The 24,648-nt window shown below is 32.8% G+C and overlaps 1 protein-coding gene across 3 annotated transcripts in view; it reads right to left on the reverse strand.

The window, feature by feature from the left end:
- LOC126878714 (SLIT-ROBO Rho GTPase-activating protein 1-like) overlaps positions 1 to 24,648 on the reverse strand; it is a 466,675-nt gene that overhangs the window by 95,604 nt on the left and 346,423 nt on the right. For all 3 annotated transcript variants that reach the window (XM_050641582.1, XM_050641579.1, XM_050641581.1), the window contains exons 8-9: positions 14,454 to 14,724; positions 8,273 to 8,485 (exon numbers count right to left, since the gene is read on the reverse strand). In XM_050641582.1, coding sequence (XP_050497539.1) covers positions 8,273 to 8,485; positions 14,454 to 14,724 — 484 coding nt within the window. The remainder of the gene's footprint in view (positions 1 to 8,272; positions 8,486 to 14,453; positions 14,725 to 24,648) is intronic.

Here is a 24,648-nt window from a genome sequence, read left to right on the forward strand (position 1 = left end):
AATTAAAAATAATAATAAATGATACCTAATCCTGTTGAAAATAAAATTGCAAACTAATTTCATTTTAAATAACAAATTTAGCAAATTTTTAAGTCGGAATTGATAAGCCATGAATTAAGGCAGATAACACTTCTCATGAAATCAACGCCTAACTGATTTCTTAGCTTTGTTATTGCTAAAGCTGCTCTTGAAAATAGCCTTTCCGCAGATACAGGTGTTGCTGGCGTTCCGAGAAAATTCTTGGCCATTTTCGATAATGACGGGTAGACATTTTCGTGTCCTCTCCATCAAGTATATTCTCATAATCTTCTGATCTAGCATCATTTAAGTATTTTTCAATTTCATACTTCCAAGATTGTAAGCTATCATTACCAGCTTTCTTAAATAGGTAAGTCATATCTAAATCAAATTCGTTATATTCTTTTTTAAGAGTGCTGGTTCTGGTACTATATGCTGTAGATCATTCTGGGATTTATTAAAGTAGTTAGCTTTAAACATTTCTTAAAATTTTTGTATTCCCTCTGATTGTAGAAAGCTTTCCCGAGATAAAGGGAAAATGCCTCTACTATAAGCTGAGGATCTATCAATTTTATTATCAAGTTCATGAGCCCATATTTCCAGTTTGTCTAAAAGTAAGTTTATTCCAATTACCATAAATGGGAGTGTGCAATATTTTCTCCCTTCGAATTATCGAAGAAAGTGTTTTAAAGCTTCGCAGATACTGACAAAATTTACGGATAAGAACCCATTCTTTATCTAATATTTTGCTATTACTTAGATGTTCGATGTTGTCGCAAAATATAGTTAAAGCATTTTTACACTTAAACCCCATGTTAGCATCTCGAAAGTTGAATGCCATCTTGTAGGCACACCTAGTTTTGGCATAGTCATCTTACCATTTATGGCCTCGCAAGCACTGTGAAGTTTAAGTTACATTTACTCTGTTTTTGATTTTTTTTTGACAAGGTATTTAATTTTACTTACAAGAGAGAAACTTACTTGAAATCTAAATCAGTATAATTTATATCATTTTCTACTTCGATCTCATCCTCCAAATAATCAAAAGCCTTTTCGATGTCTAAACTGTTTCGATTTGGTTCAACAAATCGAAAATCTTTATAGTCTAAGAGCTAGTGAACCTCCGACTAACTGTATTTCTGTAAGGCTAGAAATTTGTATAGTGATAATTCATAGCACACCAAGGCTTAAAATCATGACCTGGCAGGCATCAACCCTGCACGTGTATCTACCAGGTGAATCGAAAAGTGCATAGTTTAGGGGAAAAACAAACTTTCTCCTATAAAGTTTAAAAAGTATGTGTTTGAGTAAGTCATTTAGAAGAAATGTGTACAATGCCAGGCCATTCTGAACAGCATAAGACCTTGCCAGGTGAGGGGAAAGATTAGGCTTTTTTCCTAAAATTATTTTTTTGCATCGAACCAAGTTTTTTTAGGTTTTTGAATCATTCCAAACAGAAAAGGTCGTTAGTGACTTTTCTCTTAGGTTAATAGTTTTTGTTATATTATAAGCCATTAAAAATTTTGAAAATTGCGAAATCGGCCATTTTTAACCCCGAATCGGACATTTAACTGAAAATTTCAATGTTGCTAAGGTAGATAAATATTCTTTAAACGTCGATTGATGAAATCCCGAAGAGTTTTTTGCAATACAATATCGAAAACCCCCTTGTTTCTTAATTGCTAATCAAGCGGGCGCGACACTGTAGTATAAGTGAGGACGTTTGAGTTTGCATAAATTCATTATCTCGAGAATGGGCAAATTTGAAGAGAAATCCTCAGACAGGTCGATTTTTGTTTTTAAATTGGGACTTTTTGGCATATATATAATACTAGTAACGTCATTTCTGACTAGAGAATTAAATAACCTTTAAAATGAGCTACACGACCCCTACTCCCATTCAAAAAAATCATCTATTACGTCATCACGCCCAAATGGATGACGTCACTAGTATTATATATATGCCAAAAAGTAATAATTTAAAAATATAAATCGACCTGTCCGAGGATTTCTCTTAAAATTTGACCATTCTCGAGATAGTGAATTTATGCAAACTCAAACGTCCTCACTTATACTACAGTGTCGCGTCCGCTTGATTAGCAATTAAAAACAAGGGGGTTTTCGATATTGTATTACAAAAAAAACTCTTCGGGATTTCATCAATCGACGTTTAATGAATATCTACCTACCTTGGCAACGTGAAATTGTCAGTTAAATGTCCAATTTCGCGATTTTTAAATTTTTTAATCGCTTACATGTCAAAAACTATTAACCTAAGAGAAAAGTCACTAAAGACCTTTTCGGTTTGGAATGATTCAAAAAACCTAAAAAAACTTGGTTCGATGCAAAAAAAAATAATTTTAGGAAAATAGCCTAGTCTTTAAGGTCTTATGCTGTTCACAATCGCCTGGCATTATACACATTTCTTCTAAATGACTTACTCAAACACATACTTAAATTTAAACTTTACAGGAGAAAGTTTATTTCTCCCCTAAACTTTGCACTTTTCGATTCACCTGGTAGATACACGTGCAGGGCTGATGCCTGCCAGGTCATGGTTTTTAGCCTTGGTGTGCTATGAATTATCACTATACAAATTTCTAGCCTTACAGGAAGACCGTTAGTCGGAGAGTTCAGTAGTTCTTAGACTATTACATATCTTTACAAATCTTTTATGAAATCCTGGACAGCTAAGTTTAGAATATGTGCGAAAAATACAAACTGCTTATTTTAAGCATGTAACTACACATCAATTTTGTGTTGGTCAGGAAACAAATGCAGATCGGGGACTCCCCGAAGTTGGGAGAGGGGAGCCAGTGGCAGTGGAGGCCGTGTTAACGTAATAAAAAGGTTGCCGGGAATCACCGGATCGGATAATCAACAAATTTCAAGATCTTGAAATTTCTTGAGTCAAGTCAAGATATACGATGTCAAGAAAACGAAGATAAGATTTTTTTTAAATCTCTTGATTTTTTCTCAAAACAAGACAAGAACTTGTCCTGTCGACCCCTAAATTTTATGCAAATTAACAACGTACATCACAAAACACTATTTTTGATAAATACAGTATCAATCTGTACATATTATTTTCAATGCTTTACTCCATAAAGCTTCTTCTTCTTCTTCTTGACTGGCTTTACAACTTAAGGTGAGTTTTCGCCGCATCCACTAAAGCCTCAATCTTCTACGATCTTTCGCTTCCATTTCCCATTGTTGTACCCCACTCTTAGATAAATCGGCTTCAACATCATCCTTCCATCTTCTTCTGGGACGACTTACTCATCTTCTACCGTATGTCTCAAAAAACACTGTCTTTAACACACTGTCTTCCTCTGATCTTACTATATGAGGTAAACTCTGATACATATTACATGACCCGCTCATCTCATCCGGTTACGATTTTATATTTCTGACGATGTTTTCAGTACTATACAAAGTCACCAATTCAGCATTGCGGCCCTTCTCCACTCTACCGTTAATTCATCTCTTTGAGGGCCAAATAATATTCTGAGAACCTTCCTTTCAAATACCAGCAGCTTATATTTCCCGCTGATATAGAGTCCATGTTTCATTTCCATATTATACAGGGTGTAACGAAAATACAGGTCATAAATTTAATCACATATTCTGGAACCAAAAATAGTTTGATTGAACCTAACTTACCTTAGTACAAATGTGCACAAAAAAAAGTTACAGCCCTTTGAAGTTACAAAATGAAAATCGACTTTTTCCAATATATTGAAAACTATTAGAGATTTTTTATTGAAAATGGACATGTGGCATTCTTATGGCAGCAGTATCTTAAGAAAAAATTATAGTGAAATTTAGACATCCCATAAAAATTTTATGGGGGTTTTGCGGAGCTGGGCCAGGTACTGATAAATTGTACTCTGGTACCGGGTACTTTTCACATTTGAGGAGCGAGAACAGAGTAGCGAGTACATTGCTCAAAATAAGTAATCAGAATACAATACTCAAAGTACAATTACCCGAATTTCTCGGGTACTTATTTCAAGTACATTTGAATATAGAACCCGAAAAAAGGTAAGAGGGTAATAATTATCTCTGATGCCTCTCTAAACATATTTATTTATGAGTCATGAAAACATAAAAATAATAAAATAACGTACAACTCCAATCTAAATAAAAAAAATAAGAATTTTAAAAATGGATCATTGATTAATACAGTAATACCTGTCAGTAACGGCCACTAAAAATGAAGGAACTATTGGCCGGTATAGAAAGGTGGCCGGTATTTCCAGTTTTTGTAGTTCACAAAAATATATAAAAGATAATTGAAACTTTGTTTATTTTGTTAATAAAAGCAAATATAATTCTATAGGTACATAAACGGAAACTACTAAAACTAGTTTAATATCCTAATATAAAACAAAACTATACTACGGAAAAGACAGATTGATGTTAAGCTTTTTTAAAGAATTTTTCAACACACTTTTATTTTTTTTATATCCTTTGATAATTTGAGATTTTACACCATATTTTTCGGCCAACTTTTGTGAATTGTAGTCATACTTATAAATAGTGACAAACGTTTCTCTTTTACAACACTTTTACGACATTTTATTATAGGATTTTAAGAATCTATTGTGACCACCGACCCGTTGCGGGGTATTTAATCTCCTGTTTAGGTAGATACAATAGGTCCTAATACTTAAGTAGTACTGGGAATTTCCACCAACAAATAGACAAAATTATTTTAACAAAATTATTTTGGCCAACATTCACATTCAATTTCTATAAAATGGGCTTTAAAAATGTGATTATTTGGCCGCGTCCGTATTATAAAGGTGGCCGTAAATAGCAGGTCATAAATAAGGGAATATACATATGTATAATTAGTTTGGGGAATTTTGAAACCGGCCGTAAGGACAGGTGGCCGATTTTAGCAGGTGGCCGGTAACACAGGTTTTACTGTAATCAGTATAACACCACGCACACTCACTGATTAATTTTATTGGCTTTTAAGATAACTAATTTTTCAAAGTTTCATCAGTTCTTCAGAGCATTTCTTGAAGGGCTATTAATTATTATGGCATAAGAGAATAGGCGTTTGCTTGACTTTGCGAATGGACTGATACTGAAAACGGCGTTTTGAGTGTTGCTATTAATTTGTTGTCCCACATGCAGCGACAAGTTTAGACTTGCAAATAAAAGTACTCGGAAAATGTACTCGTATAATAAACGCGGGTACCGGGTATTTTACCCATACGCTACGGGTACGAGTACCGAGTACTTTATTGAAAATGTACTCGGGTACTGGGTACTGAGCACCCAAAATGTACAAAATTCGGGTACTTTACCCGGGTATTGCCCAGCTCTGAGGTTTTGTTCCTTTAAACCCCCCAAACTTTTGTGTACGTTCCAATTTAATTATTATTGTAGTACCATTAGTTAAACACAATGTTTTAAAAACTTTTTTGCCTCTTTCTTAGTACTTTTGTGAAAAGTCAGTTTTTATCAAGATATTTTGAATATGTATTTGTCAAATCCATCACACATTTGTATATGGTTAAGTACGATTATGAAGACTTGGTAATAATAGAAACACTTATTTATGATTTACACTTTTAGGTATATTATATATTTTGAATCATAAAAAGGGACACGCGCCAACTCATAACTCTTAATGACAAATTTTTTCAAATCAAAATGTACACCGGCCAATTCGTAACTTTTTTATTACCTGACCCTCCCAACTCGCAACTTTATACAGGTGAATTTGAAACCATTTTTTACTTCTAATACTCCAGGTAGATAGGTTAAAAGGTAAGAAATAAATTTGAACAGTAACGGATTAAGCCAACACGGGGCATATAGCATATTATGTAAGCGAATGGTTCTTGGTTTGCTCAAAAACATGTATAAAAAATAACAAAAATTGAAATCTCTTAATAAAATAATTGAAACAATGTGATATGTATATAGACCAGGGCGGATCTGTAAAAAAACGTCTATTTGCGGATGTGCGAGGTGGCATTCGGATTTTTGCAGATAAAGTTAGGTTGACAACTTCAATAATAGATAATAATTGACTTATGCTCCTTCTCAAATATGCCCGGAACATTAATAAATAAAAAAATTAAAATATTTAAAAATTTCGAAAAACATTGATTTTTTTCTATTTTCTTTGTTTATAACTTTAAAACGATTCATTTTGGAGCAAAGTCGTAGGGAAATAAAATAACGATAACTGAATTTTGTATGATATACGACTAGTTAAAAATGTCTTAAATTATTACCCTTTCTGTAAAATAGCATTAAATACAAAATAAGGGGGCAAAATAAGCCTCTTCAGTGTTTTTCAACAACTTTGGTTGCACATAGAACCTTCGTAATTCGCATAAAAAATACTTATCATATGTACTTAAATCGTCCATCAAATTTCATTAAAATCGACCTGATAGATTTTGCATAATAATTTTGCAATCTAAATTTAAAAAAAAAGTTCAAATATTTTAAAAACTTTCTGAACAAAAAGTAGACCATTTAGAAGTTTGCTAATTTTTTTACATATAAAGAGGCACTCTACCTATCCAATACACTTTACATACTTAAAATCGGATTATCTAAGCGGCCTCAGCACTGTTTCAAAGTTATAAACAATTCTTTGGCATCCACGTTCACTCATTACGAAATCTGTTACAAGTATTTCAGCCATTTTAACAAAATTTATTTTGACTTTCTCATGTAACTCGTCCAAGAGGCAATACATAAATGATGAATAACTTTTACACCACCTTCAAAGAGGGTAATTTATACAAGTACATACCTGGAATACCGGTATTAGATTATCAACATCGTTAGTAATTACTTAGAAAAGAAAGTTACAAATTCACCAGTACTTGGTGGGTTACCGAATAATTACCTGCGCGCCAGAGTTACCAATTGGCCTGTAATTAGGATGGGGGATTAAAATAGTTACGAATTCACCGGGACCCATAAAAAGAAGCCATATCTCGATAAAAGGTGCCTTCTCGAAAGAATACAAAGAAGCAAAAAAGTTTTAAAAACACCGTGTTTAACTAATGGTATCGCAGTAATCGTTTAATTGGAACGTACACAACCATTTGGGGGTTTTAAAGGAACAAAACCCCCATAAAATCTTTATGTAAATATATTAAAAAAGAAGCCGCAACTCGATAAAAACTGCATTATCGAAAAAATACTAAGAGCCAAAAAAGTTTTAAAAATATTGAATCTAACTAAATGGTACCACAAAAATAATTTAATTGAAATGTACACAAAAGTTTGGGGGGGTTTAAGGGAACAAAACCCCCATAAAATTTTTATGGGGTGCATAAATTTCACTATAATTTTTCTTTCAAGATATTCCTGCCATAAGAATGCCACATGTCCATTCTCAATAAAAATCTCAAATAGTTTTCGATATATTCGAAAAAATCGATTTTCATTTTGTAACTTAAAAGGGCTGTAACTTTTTTTATGCGCATATTTGTACTAAGGTAAGTTAGGTTCATTCGAACTATTTTTGGTCCTAGAATATGTGATTTAATTTATGACCAATCTTTTCGGGACACCCTGTATAAACACGAATGAATACTGCAGAAAACTGAGAAAACTAGACTGCATATGGACTTCAAAAAACGAGTAGACAAACGATTTGTGACTCTCTCTTAAAATTTCTCTGGTCTGCATCCCATCTGTAAACTGTACCTATCTTTCCAGTTTTTTTTCTCCAAAAAGGTCGAAATTTAGATTTTCTTTTTAGCAGCTTAGATCTTAATAATGATGAAAGGGAGTATAATGCTCTACTCCTCGCAGCTATCCTTGCAGATACCTCTTTTTATATGTGGTTGACATCTGTGATTACCGCCCCTAAACTCTTTTACTACTTCGAAGTTGTGGTCAGTAATAGTTATGTTCTGCCTAACTCTTGGTCTTGGATTTCTGATTACTAGCATGTATTTCGTCTTCTTTTCATTTATTTGAAAGCGCAGAGTACCTGTTTCTTCCTCGGGTTGTGAAAACACCTCGATCCTCGATTCGCAAATCCCCTGTCAACTCAGATGATATTTTACTTACTGCATATTCTAAGGCTAAATTGAATAGCAACGGTGATAAGGGGTCTCCTTGTTTAATCATATAATCCTTGTCTCCTTGTACTGTATTCTTATAAGATGCAACTAACATGACAAAACTTGAATATTTTCCGTAATTCAAGATAAGAATTTCGAAGACGGTTATATTTAGTTTTATTTAAAAAAAAACTTACGTGCTATTTCCATGAACTGTTCAAAATATATAATCGGGAAAAGTGGCTCTCTTAACTCTCTGAGGTACAACTTCAAGACACCCGCGACACTGTTAATATCAGAAGCATCTGTCATATCCGCCAAGGGATCTTCGCCTCTCTCAAACCACTCTCGAAAGTTGTTAATTTCTACCTGGGAACCAGATACTCTGAATATTCCTTGATGATGTAAACCTACAAAATAGTTCTAAATAGTATGTGTATATAATTAGTACAGTAAACAAAAATTACAAAAAATAAAAACCTTATCTTGTAAAAGGTATATTTAAAATCCCTAAAAAGGGCTGTATCACAACAAAACGTTTTCGGAATCAATATTCCATCATCAGTGTTATCACAGGTTTACATGCCTTAAGCCACCAAAATGTACGGGTAAAAACCCGTTGATTGATTTTAAAGAGTTGGGGTTACATTATGTTATCCGATTTTAAAGGATGTTAAAAATATTTCCAGATTAACCCCTGGCATCACATGACATCAACCATATTGGTTGGGAAATTGTAGGTAGAACCTTACATGGCAGAGTTTAGGTGACAACTGTCATCTTAGTTGTCACCTAAACTTGACTTCTTCCAACATTTTCTGTACTCAAAGACATCACCAAATTGCCAAATAATTGATACAAGCACAATATACTAAATACTTTTGGCATCAATAAACAGAAATATCATAATAAAAACAATTGAAAGTGGCAGCATCTTTGTAACACTGAAGCAATTGAATAGGTACCAATTTGTTATTTTATTTTTTTTGTATTCATTTGTAAGTTTGTATAGTTCTCTTTAAATAAAAGCTTTTTGTACGCATTTAATTTTTAAAACATACCTAAATCCTTCTATCAGAGCATACCAATCATCGAGAGTAACAATACAAAATAAATAGTCCGGGGCGCATCTGTTTTGAGATGGACGTTGAGAGGTGACTTATATGATTTTGGCAGACATTGCTTGGAATTAACTCATATAATAATAATGCACTGGCATAAAAGTTGCGTAATTAAATTTCCTATAATATATGATTGGTTAACATTTTTAAAAATTGTCACCCTTGTTGCAAAATAGCAATAATTGCGAAAAAAACCATAAAAACACAAGTATGTACAGTAGAACCCCGGTTAACCGAAATAAAGGGGGGGGGGAGAGCCGTTTCGGATAACCAATTTTTCGGTTTAGCCGTCATATGCTAAAAATAGCCTAATAACACGGCGTATAGGGAAAATGAATTTACAAACAATGTCTATACAGTGCGTCCATAAAGTAACGCATAAATTCATTATTTCGTAAACCCGTGACTTAAAGAAAAAATCCCAAAACAGGTCGATTTTTATTTCTAAATTATGATTTTTTGGCATATATATCATACTAGTGACGTCATCCATCTGGGCGTGATGATGTAATCGATGATTTTTTTTAAATAAGAATAGGGGTCATGTGATAGCTTATTTGAAAGAGCATTCAATTCTCTATTCACTAATATAAACATTAATATAATTATTTATACAGGGTGCCCAAAAAAATTTTTTAAATTAAATTAATTGAGACAAAAAGAAGAATGTATGTAATTTATTTGATTCAAAATACGTTCTACTGTTGTCAGAAAACAGGAAAAACATGTTTATTTGACAAATAAATAACATTGCTTTTCGTTTAAATTCAATCTTAAACTGCCACCCATCTGTCTCTCGACAGTTTGAACATTTCGTTTAGGCGAAAATTAATGTTTATTTTTCAAATAAACATGTTTCTGTTTTATGACAGCAGTAAAATGTATTAACAATTAAACAAATTACATAAATTCATTTTTTTGTGTCAATTAATTTAATTAAAAAAATATTTTTTGGACACCCTGTATAAATAATTATGTTAATGTTTATATTATTGAATAGATAATTACATACCCTTTTAAATAAGCTATCACATGACCCCTCTTCTAATTTAAAAAAACCATCGATAACGTCAACACGCCCAAATGGATGACGTTACTAGTATGATATATACGCCGAAAAATTGTAATGTAAAAATAAAAATCGACCTTTTTCGGGATTTTTCCTTAAAGTCACCGGTTTACAAAATAATTAATTATTTTATGCATTACTTTATGGACGCACTGTATATACTGTAGTATGTACAGGGTTATTCACTATATTTTGGCCCCATGTAAACTGCTTCATTTACAGAATTAGACAAAAATGTTAAATACAAAAGTTATTCGATTTTAAATTACGATTTTTTTACATATATATCATACTAGTGACGTCATCCATCTGAGCGTGATGACGTAATCGACTATTTTTTTAAATGAGAATAGGGGTCGTGTACTAGCTCATTTGAAAGGTTATTCAATTCTCTATTCAGTAATATAAACTTTAATTATTTATACAAGGTGTCCAAAAAAAATTTTTTTAATTAAATTAATTAACACAAAAAGAAGAGTGTATGTAATTTATTTAATTCAAAATACAGTCTACTGCTGTCAGAAAACAGAAATAAATGTTAATTGAACAAATAAACATTACTTTTCACTTAAATTCAATGTTCAAGCTGCCACCCATCTGCCTCTTGGCAGTTTAAACATTGAATTTAAGCAAAAAGCAATGTTTATTTGTGCAATAAACTTTTATTTCTGTTTTCTAACAGCAGTAGAAGATATTTTGAAATAAATAAATTACATACATTCTTCTTTTTGTGTCAATTAATTTAATTAAATTTTTTTTTTTTGACACCCTGTATAAATAATTATCTTAATGTTTGTATTACTGAATAGAAAATTGAATACCCTTTCAAATGAGCTATCACACGACCCCTATTTACCCTCATTTACGACCCTCATTTAAAATAAATAGTCGATTACGTCATCACGCCCAGATGGATGACGTCACTAGTATGATATATATGTAATATATATGAATAACTTTTGCATTCAATATTTTTTTCTAATTCTGTAAATAAAGCAGTTTACAGGGGGGTCAAAATATAGTGAATAACCCTGTACAGTACAGTAAAACAGTATTTTATTACAGCTATACATAATATTTAAAATACAATAATGGATTGGTAAATACATAGTAGGCTACTAGAGAATGTACTGTATAAACTGAACAACTTAAGTTACTACATACAGCATTGTACATTATTTAATAAAGAAGTCAGTAATTTTTGTCTGTTTTTCGTAAGTCCTTTACATCGTTTTCGAGCGGCAATGTTCCGCCGTCTTTTAATTAGAAGGACGTCAGTAGGAGTCGATTCGCTGCATTGTTCCACAAATTTTAATGCAACCTGTAATACCACAAGTGATATTTAACTAATTTATTTAAATATTTACGTTCCGGTTGACCCGGGTTCCGGTTAACCCGATTTCGGTTGACCGGGGTTCTACTGTATTCGCATTTTATGTTTTTAAACCATTTATGCTAAAAGACCTTCATATTTTACCCAGAAAAACTTTATGATATACTCGTATAAAACAACACTGTAAATTTCATTAAGATCGGTTCAATAGATTTTACAAAATAAATTTTGCAATCCAGCTTTCGCAAAAAAATTCATTTTTTCAAAATTTTGCAGGACTGAAAATAAAGCAGATAGCAAGTTGAAAATTTTGTTACATATAGAAGAATACTGTACCTTTCATTTGCAATTTGCAAAATTAAAATCGATTAACTATCACGGCGTCAGGAATTTTTTTAAATAAACATTAATTTTTGGTGCTACGCGCAGGACAGCGGTGTTCGATTCACACAAGTTGATTTCCACCAAAATTTCTTCCAATATTTATCTAATATATTATTTTCTTACTCTATATTTTGTTGTATTTTAATATTTTAATTCCACAAAAATCAAACTAATTTGATTATTGTTTGTGAAATATTGTTTAAACAATTGCATATGTTTAAAAATAATAAACTTTTATTCTCTAAGTTAAAACATATGAAAAAAGAAAGTTTTGCTAAAAAACTGTTATCTCAAAGGAGAGAGTATGTGTTTTTATTTTGCAATAAACAAATTTATTTATTTATATCGAAATGTAGTAAAAATTAAAATTTATCAATCATTATCAAAGGTCATTGAAATGCCCAATCAGAGCAAACGTATCCGCTGTCCTGCGCGTAGCACCAAAAATTAATGTTTATTTAAAAAAATTCCTGACGCCGTGGTAGTAAAACGATTTTAATTTTGCAAATTGCAAATGAAAGGTACAGTATTCTTCTATAAGTAAAAAAAACATTCAACTTGCTGCCTGGATTATTTTCAGTCCTGCAACATTTTGAAAAAATATTTTTTTTTTGCAAAAGCTGGATTGCAAAATTTATTTTGCAAAATCTACTGAACCGATCTTAATGAAATTTACAGTATTGTTTTATTATGTTATAAAGTTTTTCTGGGTAAAATATGAAGGTTCTAAGTGTAGCATAAATGGTTGAAAAACGTAAAATGCGAATACTTGTTTTTTTATGGCTTTTCGCAATTATTGCTATTGCAATAAGGGTGACAATTTTGTAAATTTTTAATCAATCTTATATTGTAGAAAATTTATTTACGCAACTTTTATGTCAGTGCAACTTTTCTCGGAAATGAAAACTTTTAAAGTTATAATAAAAAAACGAAGAAAATATCGAATTTTTCCTTAATTTTTTGACATTTTGATTATTTAAACAATGTTCCGGACCTTTTTGACTGGGAGGATAACTCAAATATTATTACATGAGTTATTTTCAAGCAATTTCTGCAAAAAAATATGAGTTACCTCTCAACATCCAAATGTACTAATATTTTTACAGATACGCCCTGGTCTAAAAGTGCGTTTCGACAATTTTATGGAAAATTCAAGGGGTGCCCGTTTTCCTGCCGGTGAGTGTATATTATAATATAGCTCCCCGTGCGTGACAAGCTTTATTAGTTAAAAAATGAATAACCATTTTCAATTTCGTTGCAAAACGAAAATACAGTCAAACCATATTCCAGTCCAATCAGAGAGTGCTGCAAGCACCTCTACCGGTTTCGAAACTTATTAGTCTCTCATCAGGAGGCACATATGCTGCTCTCCCTGATCCAACCAAAACAAACCCCAGCCTGCAGTCCCGAATTGCAACGAACGAAATGGCATAGATGCCCTAGCGGCAACTGCTAGCAAAAGACTAAGTTTTCACTCTAATGGCACATAACATATCCCACCAGAATGAAAACAATTGCCATATGCCATTTCGTTCGTTGCAATTCGGGACTGCAGGCTGGGGTTTGTTTTGGTTGGATCAGGGAGAGCAGCATATGTGCCTCCTGATGAGAGACTAATAAGTTTCGAAACCGGTAGAGGTGCTTGCAGCACTCTCTGATTGGACTGGAATATGGTTTGGCTGTATTTTCGTTTTGCAACGAAATTGAAAATGGTTATTCATTTTTTATTTACATTTACTCTGTGTGGAGTATGAAGGGAACCAGTCTCGTTGGAACTTTACCGCGCTGAGCAGATGTGACGTGAATTGTAAATTGTAGAATTCCCTCATCTTCCTTAGTCTCAGCATCCGTATGGCTTGCAAATTGTAGAAGCCTCGGAGGTGTAACCAGAGAAGGTTCCCATTGTTTTCATTCTGGTGGGATACGTTATGTGCCATTAGAGTGAAAACTTAGTCTTTTGCTAGCAGTTGCCGCTAGGGCATCTATGCCATTTCGTTCGTTGCAATTCGGGACTGCAGGCTGGGGTTTGTTTTGGTTGGATCAGAGAGAGCAGCATATGTGCCTCCTGATGAGAGACTAATAAGTTTCGAAACCGGTAGAGGTGCTTGCAGCACTCTCTGATTGGACTGGAATATGGTTTGGCTGTATTTTCGTTTTGCAACGAAATTGAAAATGGTTATTCATTTTTTATTTACATTTACTCTGTGTGGAGTATGAAGGGAACCAGTCTCGTTGGAACTTTACCGCGCTGAGCAGATGTGACGTGAATTGTAAATTGTAGAATTCCCTCATCTTCCTTAGTCTCAGCATCCGTATGGCTTGCAAATTGTAGAAGCCTCGGAGGTGTAACCAGAGAAGGTTCCCATTGTTTTCATTCTGGTGGGATATGTTATGTGCCATTAGAGTGAAAACTTAGTCTTTATTAGTTAGTTAAATATACAAAGAAATGTATTAGGAAAACATTCAATTACCATATAAATTTATCACCCTGATGCATGACCTCATGATGAGAGGTATTTCTTGATTTGTGGCTTCTTGGTATTCTTCGATTGAGCCTCCAAACAGTTTGGGTTGTCCGCTCATTTGTAGCCTTCCGATTCTTTTGCGCTTTGGTGTTTTAATGACAGGTTTGATCGAATTGCAAAAATCTGGTGCTTCTGCCAATAAAGATTGTCGTAAGAACTCCTGCTTGGCATCTAGTCTTGCAATTTTTGTTGAGCCTAAAAGGTATTCTCGAAATTTCTGAAAATAAAAATACAAATTAGATCACCAGGAAAATAAAAATAATAAAAGAAGTCAAAAGGCAACGGAAAAAATACTTTCATAGTTTATTAAACGAATAACTTGACAAAATGCCAGTAGCACCAACGGAGAGAGTAACAACAATCGTGATCAAAATAAAAATGAGTAAGTTGCTTAATGGACCAAGAGCTACGTCGGAAAAAAAAGTATTATAAAACAACTGGTTCTTTAATATATCTTTAATATATCCCTATGCTTCCTCGAACACCGTACCGGCCATCTGGCTACTGATACAGGTTGCGTTCATTACTGCGCAGCACACTTGTACAGGTTAATATATCGAATTTAAAATTATTGTAAGACAAAAAAAATTTTTGTCATTACTTTTTAAATATTATTAGAAATATGATGAAAATCCTAAGTATGAAATCCTGTATGAAATCCTAAGAAGCAAAAACATCGACAGTCGCGACATTAATATTATATCCAGGTTGTATTGGGGACAAACAGCAAAAATCAAGGTTGATAATGAATTAACCGAAGAAATTGAGATTCGTCGAGGTGTGCGTCAGGGTTGTGTGCTTTCTCCACTAGTATTCAATATATACAGCGAAACAATATGTCAGGAAGCACTCCTAGAGCAAAATATTGGTATAGTCGGTTCGCTAAACTCAGAGGCAACTGGCTAGATATTTTAGTCGATATTTTTTTTGTTTTTTGCCAATTTTGCAAAAATTGGCAAAATTACTAAATATTTAGTGATTATTAACTATTTAAAAATTATTTTTTGCCAATTTTGCTAAAATTGGCAAAATTACCGACTAAAATATCTAGAAAGTTGCGTCTGAGTTTAGCGAACAGACTATATGAACATAACGGAGAGTTAATTAACAATATACGATACGCTGATGACACGCTAATAGTAACAGATAACCTAGCAAATTTACAGTATTTGATGGAAAACATAAACACTCATACCAATAAATATGGTCTAAAACTGAACATCAAAAAGACTTAAATTCATGATTGTAACGAAGAAACTATACACCAATGTGAATTTAACAATAAATAATCAGCCAGTTGAAAGAGTTACGTCCTACAAATATTTAGGGGTTTGCTTCACTGATACTAATGACCAGACAAGAGAAATCAAGAGGCGAATAGAGATAGCGAGACAATCGTTTGTCAAAATGAAAAAGTTCCTATGCAGCTGGGACATAAATATAAACTTAAGAACAAGAATGTTGAGGTGCTATGTTTTCTCCGTTCTGCTGTACGGCATGGAAGCTTGGACGCTGAAAAAGATAAACATCAAAACATTGAGGCATTCGAGATGTGGTGTTAAAGGAGAATGTGGAAAATACCATGGACAGAAAGAGTAACAAATCAAGATGTTCTGCTAAAGATGGGGAAGGAATGCGAAGTCATAAAAACCATACAAACGAAAAAACTGGAATATCTAGGCCACATAATGAGAGGAGAAAAGTACTCTCTGCTAAGACTCATCATCCAAGGAAAAATCTCGTGAAAGAGAAATGTGGGACGTAGGAGGATTTCCTGGTTGCGAAATTTAAGAGAATGGTATGGGTGCAGTTCAATACAGTTGTTCAGAGCTGCAGCCAACAAAGTTAAGATTGCTGTGATGGTAGCCAACCTCCGATAGGAGACGGTACTGCAAGAAGAAGAAGAAATATGAACTATAATTGCCAGACATTTATGTGGTTTAAAAAGAAATGACAAAAAAAAATTTTCCTCCTAAAATAATTTAAATTCAATGAACAGGGTGATTGATGAGTGTGATAAAGCTCAGTAGATCCGCTATAGTAATAGATAGCAATAAACGTTAATAACAAAAATTGTAGCCAACTTTCAGCTTAAGATTAAGAAATTAGTTAGAATGTTACAGGGTGTTCGATAACACAGTGGCAGATCCAACTTATGTTATTTTAGATAGAACAACCTAAATTTTTTAATATTGGAAATCCTCTTAACTTCCCCATCACAAAAATATAAAGGTTTGTTATGTTATATAGGGCTCTTACAAAGTTTAAACCAATTTTTTATGAAAATCGTAACAAGTTCAGCTCCCTGTATAAATAAAAATAAGCACAACAGCAATGGCTTATTGGTGCCATATTTTTTTGTTGAGTGTGAAAATTTTTAAGAATTGTTGATATTGCTAATTTTCCTAATATCGAATACAGGGTGAGTCAACACGCAAGTATATTCTTTTCTCAGAAATTTTAAATGGAACACCCTGTATTTTATATCACCATCGAAAGTATCATACTGTGCTTTAATTTTTGTATAATATTCCCTATGCCTAAATTTGTTAGTTTTTGAGATATTTTCATTTTTCAGAGCAAGTTATTAATTAGGGTGTTCTATTTAAAATTACTGAGAAAATAATGTACTTGCGTTTTGACTCACCCTGTATTCGATATAAAGAAAATTAGCAATATCAACCATTTTTATAAATTTTGACAATCAACAAAAAAATATGGCACCAATAAACCATTGCTGTTGTGCTTATTTTTATTTATACAGGGAGCTGAACTTATTACGATTTTCATAGAACATCGTTATAACTTTGTAAATACCCTGTATAACATAACAAACCTTTATATTTTGTGATGGGGAAGTTAAGAAGATTTCGAATATAAAATAAAATATGGGGTGTTCCATTTAAAAAACAAAAGTTTGGTCTGCCACATGTTATCGAACACCCTGTAACATTCTAACTAATTTGGTAATGTGGAGCTCAAAGTTGGCTACAATTTTTGTTATTTACTTTTATTGCTATCTATTACTATAGCGGATCTACTAAGCTTTATAAGCGGGTTGACATTACAAGTGAATAACGAACGTGGCTCACGCTTACGTATTTTGCCCGTGCTATTGTTAGATATTTTATTATCTATTTTCAAACTCGAGCAGTACATTTGTATCTATGCATTGCACAAATACAAATGTACTGCGCGAGTTTGAAAATAGATAATAAAATATCTAACAATAGCACGGGCAAAATACGTAAGCGTGAGCCACGTTCGTTATTCACTAGTAATGTCAACCCGCCTTAACGCATTAATCAATCACCCTGATTTTGTATTTACCTGTACAGGTGTGCTGCGCAGTAATGAACGCAACCTATATCAGCAGCCATATGGCATATGGCCGGTACGGTGTTCGAGGAAGCATAGGGGAACAATATATGAAAAAATCAGCTGTCTTTAAATACTTTCTCGAAAACGTTGCTAGCTCTTAGATGATAAGTACTATAAAAAATAAAGAAATTTGAAGTAACTGGAACTAGATAACCCTGAAGTAGACAACCCACTGTGGACAGCGTCATTCATTGTTCTTAAGAAACAATGAGTTTTATCCACTTCGAAAAAGCCTTTGACCGTTATAGCCACTCATTATTTTTTGAAATACAAAGTAAACTGTCATCGACATATCGTTTATAAAACGGTAAGTTGTAGACCAATTTAGTTACGACTGAAATGTGCACTGACGTTCATCAATAAGTTTACAATTGTTGCCAAAATTGGTGAACCCATGGCTATACCGTAAATCAGAGTACTATTCGTTTTCATGTTGAACATATCTAAGACAGAATTTTACATCCTGATAGTTTTAACACACATAAAAAAATTAAAGAATTCTCTCAGAACAACAGAAAAATAAAACCGGGAATGCTAAAAGATACAAATGGGAAACTTGTGTTGAGCAATAACAAAAAATTAAAGAGATGGACAGAATACATAAATGAATTGTTCAAAGACAATAGAACAGAGCAGATGGAAGTCGAAGTAGAAGATGATACGGTTTTAAAGGTATTAAAAGAGGAAATTAAATCGGCATTAAAAAATAGCAAAAATCCCAGTAGAAAGCTTAAAATGCATTAATGATGAAACCTTAGACATTATCGTAGACTTGTTTAACACAGTGTACCGGGTGTCCCAATAAGAATGGCTCTCGGCCATATCTCAGGAACCGTTTATAGTAGAGCTTTGAAATAAAAAATTTTATAACAAAAGTTGCCTCAGGAAAAGCCTGGAAATTATTTTCATAATTGTGGGACCACCGCTAGAGGGCGTAATTGAATATCAAAAATTAAAAAATCTAAATTTTACAATATTTTCCTAATGAAGGGGCACTGGAAATCCGATCGTCGTATTCTTCATAAAATTCTACGCATATTTGATTTGACAAGTTTAGGTCTACCTTTGGAAATAAGAGGTGAGGGTGAGTGGGAACCTTGTTATGAAAAACTGGCTATGAGTCCGGTTCTGCTTAATCAAATTTTGCAAACTTGGTCTTATTGAAGACAGATCTTTTTCGTCAATGTAAAAGTTATGATTTCGAACCAACTTACTGAGTAATATGCCAGCTAGAAGGCGTTATTTAATTTTTTTCAGAAATCTAGTGTTCCTTGGAAAATATTAAATACAAAACATGCATTTTTAATACCATATTAAGACAAAATTAGCAACAGAATAGCGAAAACCGCATGTTAATACCTTTTTTCTATCTCGAGATATCTTACAAAACGTGTAAATTTAAAAACATAACTGTTACTGTCACCGGTAAACGAAATAATTCATTAAAAGTAGTGTGCTATGGAAACAACAAAGAAACATTTTCCAGCTGTCAACGTATATTAGGTCTTTTCAACGCTTCTCATTTGTTTCGAGCCTCGTTCATATCTCGTATATTAATATTATACACGGATTATACGGCATATGACAGAGGCTCGAAACAAATGAGAAGCGTTGGAAAGCCCTATTACAAAGAAATAAAAACAACTATTTAGTGATGACATAAAAGTTCAAATTTTTGCCCATCATTTTCGTTGCAAACATTTACTCTTTCAAGAGTAGATTGAACAGCAGTCTCAATTTCTGCTCTCGATATGCTTTGAATGGCGTTTAGTATTCTCTGGATAATGTATTCTAGAGTAGTGTATGATAGGCAACAATTTGAATATTTAGGTCGTCACTAAGTAGTTCTTTTTGTTCTGTGTTATATTTAATTTTAATAGTATTGTTTCTCTTTATATTGTCGTTTTAATTAGGCAATTATATTTTTATACGTTGACATCTGGAAAATGTTATTTTGTTTTTTTCCACAGCACACTACTTTTCATTAACTTAGTTTACCGGTGATAGTAACAGTTATGTATAAAATTTACACGTTTCTCGAGATATCTTGAGATAGACAAAAGGTATCGACATGCGGTTTTCGCTATTCTATTGCTAATTTAATCTAATTTTATAAAGTATGATTAAAAATGCATACTTGTATTTAATATTTTCCAAAGAAAACTAGATTTCTGAAAAAAATTAAATAACGCCTCCCAGCTGGCTTATTACTTATTAGGATGGTTCAAAATTATCACGCTTACATTGAAGAAAAAGATCTGTCTTCAACAAGACCCAGTTTTCAAATTTTGATTTAGCAGAACCGGACTTACAGCCATTTTTTCATAACAAGGTTCCCACTCACCCCACCTCTTATTTGCAAAGGAAGACTTAAACTTGTGAAATCAAATATGCGCAGAATTTTATGAAGAATACGATGATCGGATTTCCAGTACCCTTTCGTTAGGCAAATTTTGTAAAATTTTGATTTTTTAATTTTTGATATTTAATTACGCCCTCTAGCGGTGAACCTACAATTATGAAAATAATTTCCAGGATTTTCCCAAGGCAACTTTTGTTATAAAATTTTTTATTTCAAAGCTCTACTATAAACCGTTCCTGAGATATGGCCGAGAGCCATTCTTATTGGGACATCCGGTACAAAACAGGAAACATACCAAAACAATGGTTACTCTCCACCTTTTGTACTATCCCTAAAAATACAAACGCTAAAGATTTCAGTGAATACAGAACAATATCATTAATCAGTCACATTCTCAAATTATTCTTGAAAATAATACATGGTCGTATAAATAAAAAATTGGAAGAAGGTATAGATGATAGTCAGTTTGGGTTCAGAAGACTAGGAACCAGAGAGGCGTTATTTGCTTTTAATGTGTTACCTCAAAGATGCATGGATATGAATGTGGATGTGCATGTTTGTTACGTTGATTTTGAGAAAGCATTTGACAAAGAAGGACATGAAAAATTAGTCCAAATTCTAAAGATAAAAAACATAGACCAAAGGGACTTATGAATAATAACAAAATTTTACTGGAATCAAAGAGCACAAATTGTAATAGATAACGAACCAAGTCCAGAAATTGAAATAAGGAGACGAGTTAGGCAGGGATGTATTACGTCTCCATTACTCTTTAATGTATATTATAGTGAAGCCATTTTTGAAGAAGCATTACTATCTCAAAGTGAAGGAATAATAATTAACGAAAGATCTATTAACAACATAAGATATGCAGATGACACCGTGATTATGGCAAGCTCTGCTGAACAACTCCAATTGGTACTAAACAAGACAACAGTTTCTGTGAAGAATATGGACTAAAAATGAACATAAAACGACCAAATACATGATAATAACTAAGAAAACAAACATACAAACAAGCATAATTTTGGGAAATGTACCGAAGAAAGGGTTGATAAATACAAATACCTAGGAACCTGGATTTCAGAGAAAATGATCAAACAACAGAAATAAAATCGAACAACAATAATAATAAAACAATTCTCTGCAACAAAGACCTATATTCAATGGCGGCTCGTGGCCTTGGAGACAGGGTCGGCAAGGTTTTTTTATCTCCTCATATAGGTATACCATCAAACTAAAAGGCTTAAATCATCATAGGAGATTTTGTTGTTTTTTGTTTTTTTATTTGATGTACTTTTGACATTCTCTCTTGTTTCATGGTGTTTCGACAATACGTGTTCTTTTGAGACAAGATAAATCCCGTTTATTTGAGGCAGAAATTGGTGGTAGTGGTGATAAGAAAATTGATGAACAGTTTGTTATAATGAATTGCAGTACATTACTACATAGAATTATACATACATATTTTGTAACTTATCCCACTTTCTGAAAATACATTTGGATCGGCATAATTTTTAAGTACCTAACTTGTTATAATAAATATCTTGGAAATTCTTTGGCGAAGGTAACTTTTAAATTTTGAATCGTCAAAGAGGTCAAAAATTTGCAAATCTTCAAAATTCGAAAAACGAGTATCTATTTGCATATATTAGTAGGTATCCAAAATTTCAAGATATACCTACTCGTTTTTCGAGAGATGTATCATGTTGTTGTCTTTTTTGGGATGGTTCGGAAATATCAAGCGAATCCAAAATGTCACTGCGTATATATTGGAAACTACTATCATTACGAAAATCTCTGAGATTTTGCACCAGCTTTCGTATTCTATTTTTTGAATAAATAATGTCAGTTGACTGATTTTGAACAATAATGAATATCTGAAAAGAGTAATTATTTAATAAAGTTCTCAAACCGATTGCTTCACGGATCGAGGTATCGCCAATTTCAAAATCGTCGCCTTCGATAATAAAATCAAAAACTTCCAAAAGCTGTTCACGAAAATCTGCTACAGATACTAAAACTACCAGAGATAATCTGCTTAGATAAAACTAATCGAGATTTAAAATTTCATCGCGTCTGACAAACTGTTCGTTTTTTTTTCGAAACAAATTTGTTCTAAAGCAGTAATCCGTTTAGGTGAGCTAAACTGGCAAGAAAAGACGATATTCTTTATTTTTTTACACGTATCATGCAAAACTAAATTCATTATATGCGCATAATAGTGAGTAAATAAAGCTTGTGATGCAATATGTAGTTTTAACTTTTGACTGGAGACCATTCAATTCACCACACATCACAGCAACGCCGTCATAAGATTGCCCCAGTTTGCCCTACCAATTTATTTTTTATATCAAAAAATTTTAATCTGTTCTTTAAAACACCAAAAATATATTCTGCCTTATTGCTTTTACTCACGTCTCTAAAACCTAAAAACCTCTCATAAATATTACCACATAACGCGTATCGAACAACAATAATTGATAATTGTGAATGACATGATAATCAGAAGTTTCATCTACTTTCAGCGAAAAGCAAATGGTTTTCTAAATCTCAGATTCAATAACGTTATTCAAAATTGTAACTGTTTGATTAAGAATATGTATTAGTTCATTCTGTATTACGAATACACTTCGAATCAGAAAGTAAATATTTCTAAAACAATTTTATTATTTTTCCTATAATTACTTTGATTTTTAACAAATGTTTCGATCCATCATGTCCACTAAATGATAATTCCTGACAACTTAAAAAAATTACAATATCAATTAAACGACGTAAAACAGCGTGATTATTTATGACAATTTCTGCCGATGCGATCTGGCGATGCCAAATGAAACACCGACCGGCAGATTTAAATATGCCGTACCTGCCTACGGAGAGAATGTATGTTCGCTTGCTCATCGACTTATTTCGTTGAGTTTTACGCGTAAATCGTCAAGCTACGGAGTGCTACGGATGAGTTAGGTACGGCTAGCCGAAAATTCAGATGAATGGCTCGGATCATTCATTTTTTTGAGAAGTCTGTTACGCTCAGGGATCACTTAACGCTCGGATTGATCAAATCCTTTTAAAAACCATGAATAAAATTTAGTCTGTATTATCTGACAGATTTTTTTACTTCACAGATACAAATATTAAAAAAATATATCTATATAATTGTGTGGGTCGGCACTGCCGACCCTGACCGGCCGCCACTGCCTATATTTTAAGTGTACCTATGTTTTAAGTGTTCTCGATAATGCAATATGGACTTAAAAGCTGGACATTGAAGCAAGAACACATAAATAAACTACAATAATTTGAAATGTGGTGTTACAGAAGGATGCTTAGAATAGCATGGACACAGAAGAAAACGAACATGGAAGTATTGCGAGAAATGGGCAAAGAATGCGAAATAATAAACACAATAAAAATAAGAAAGTTACAATATCTGGGACACGTAATGAGGGGACAGCGATATGAAATGCTAAGACTGATAATATAGGGAAAGATAAGAGGCGGAAGGAGTATAGGAAGAAGGAGAGTGCCATGGTTGAATAATTTAAGGGACTGGTTTAAATGCAGTTCCATAGAACTCTTCAGAGCAGCGGTAGATAGAGTAAAGATAGTGATGATGATATCCAACCTCCGATTAGGAGACGACAACAACTACCTCTTAAAACCCGCCAAGTTTTATTACAATGTTGCCAGTAGTTTCGGCAAAATTGTAAATTATTTTTCAGTTTTTTACCTACTCTAGTGACGGTGTTACCTTTTTTGAAAAATATGTATAAAATTGTATCAAAAAATGAAAAAAAAAAAACCGAAAAAATGTGTTTTTTTATTTTTAAAGGTGCGTTTCACCAACTTTAAAAATTTGAAAAAATTCAGAGTGAAACATTATTCAAAAATAAACGTTATAAATTTTTTTCGTGAAAACGAATGTCTTAGTTATTTTTTTACTCATTTAAAATTTTAAAATCGTTCTAAAATTTAAATTTCCCGCCAAAAATTAAAAAAAAATTCGGACAGAACTTTTTAAAGCTTACAACTTTTTTATTTAAAGTTTTTCGCTAGTTTTCGATGCGGCTGAGATAAAAAAATAAAAACATAAAAGCCCTAATTAGGCTCTAGGTACCACATAGGGGGCTAAAAATTTCAGAAAGTGAGTTTCACTATATATGTTAAACGGTGAGCATCTAAACATTCCGTATATGTATTTGGACCATAGGAGTTTTCTATTGGTTCGTTGCAGCACGCGGTAATATTTTAACCAATAGGCGACGAGGTTCCAGATGCATATACGGAATGTTAGTTGGTCCCAAATTCATATACGGAATGTTAAATAACGTACACCGAAAAAGATAAGTTTTTTTAGAGTCTTTTAAAAAGGAGATTGATTTTCAAATACTTGTT

Source organism: Diabrotica virgifera, chromosome 10 (genome assembly GCF_917563875.1).
Source record: "Diabrotica virgifera virgifera chromosome 10, PGI_DIABVI_V3a".
Lineage (NCBI taxonomy): Eukaryota > Metazoa > Arthropoda > Insecta > Coleoptera > Chrysomelidae > Diabrotica > Diabrotica virgifera.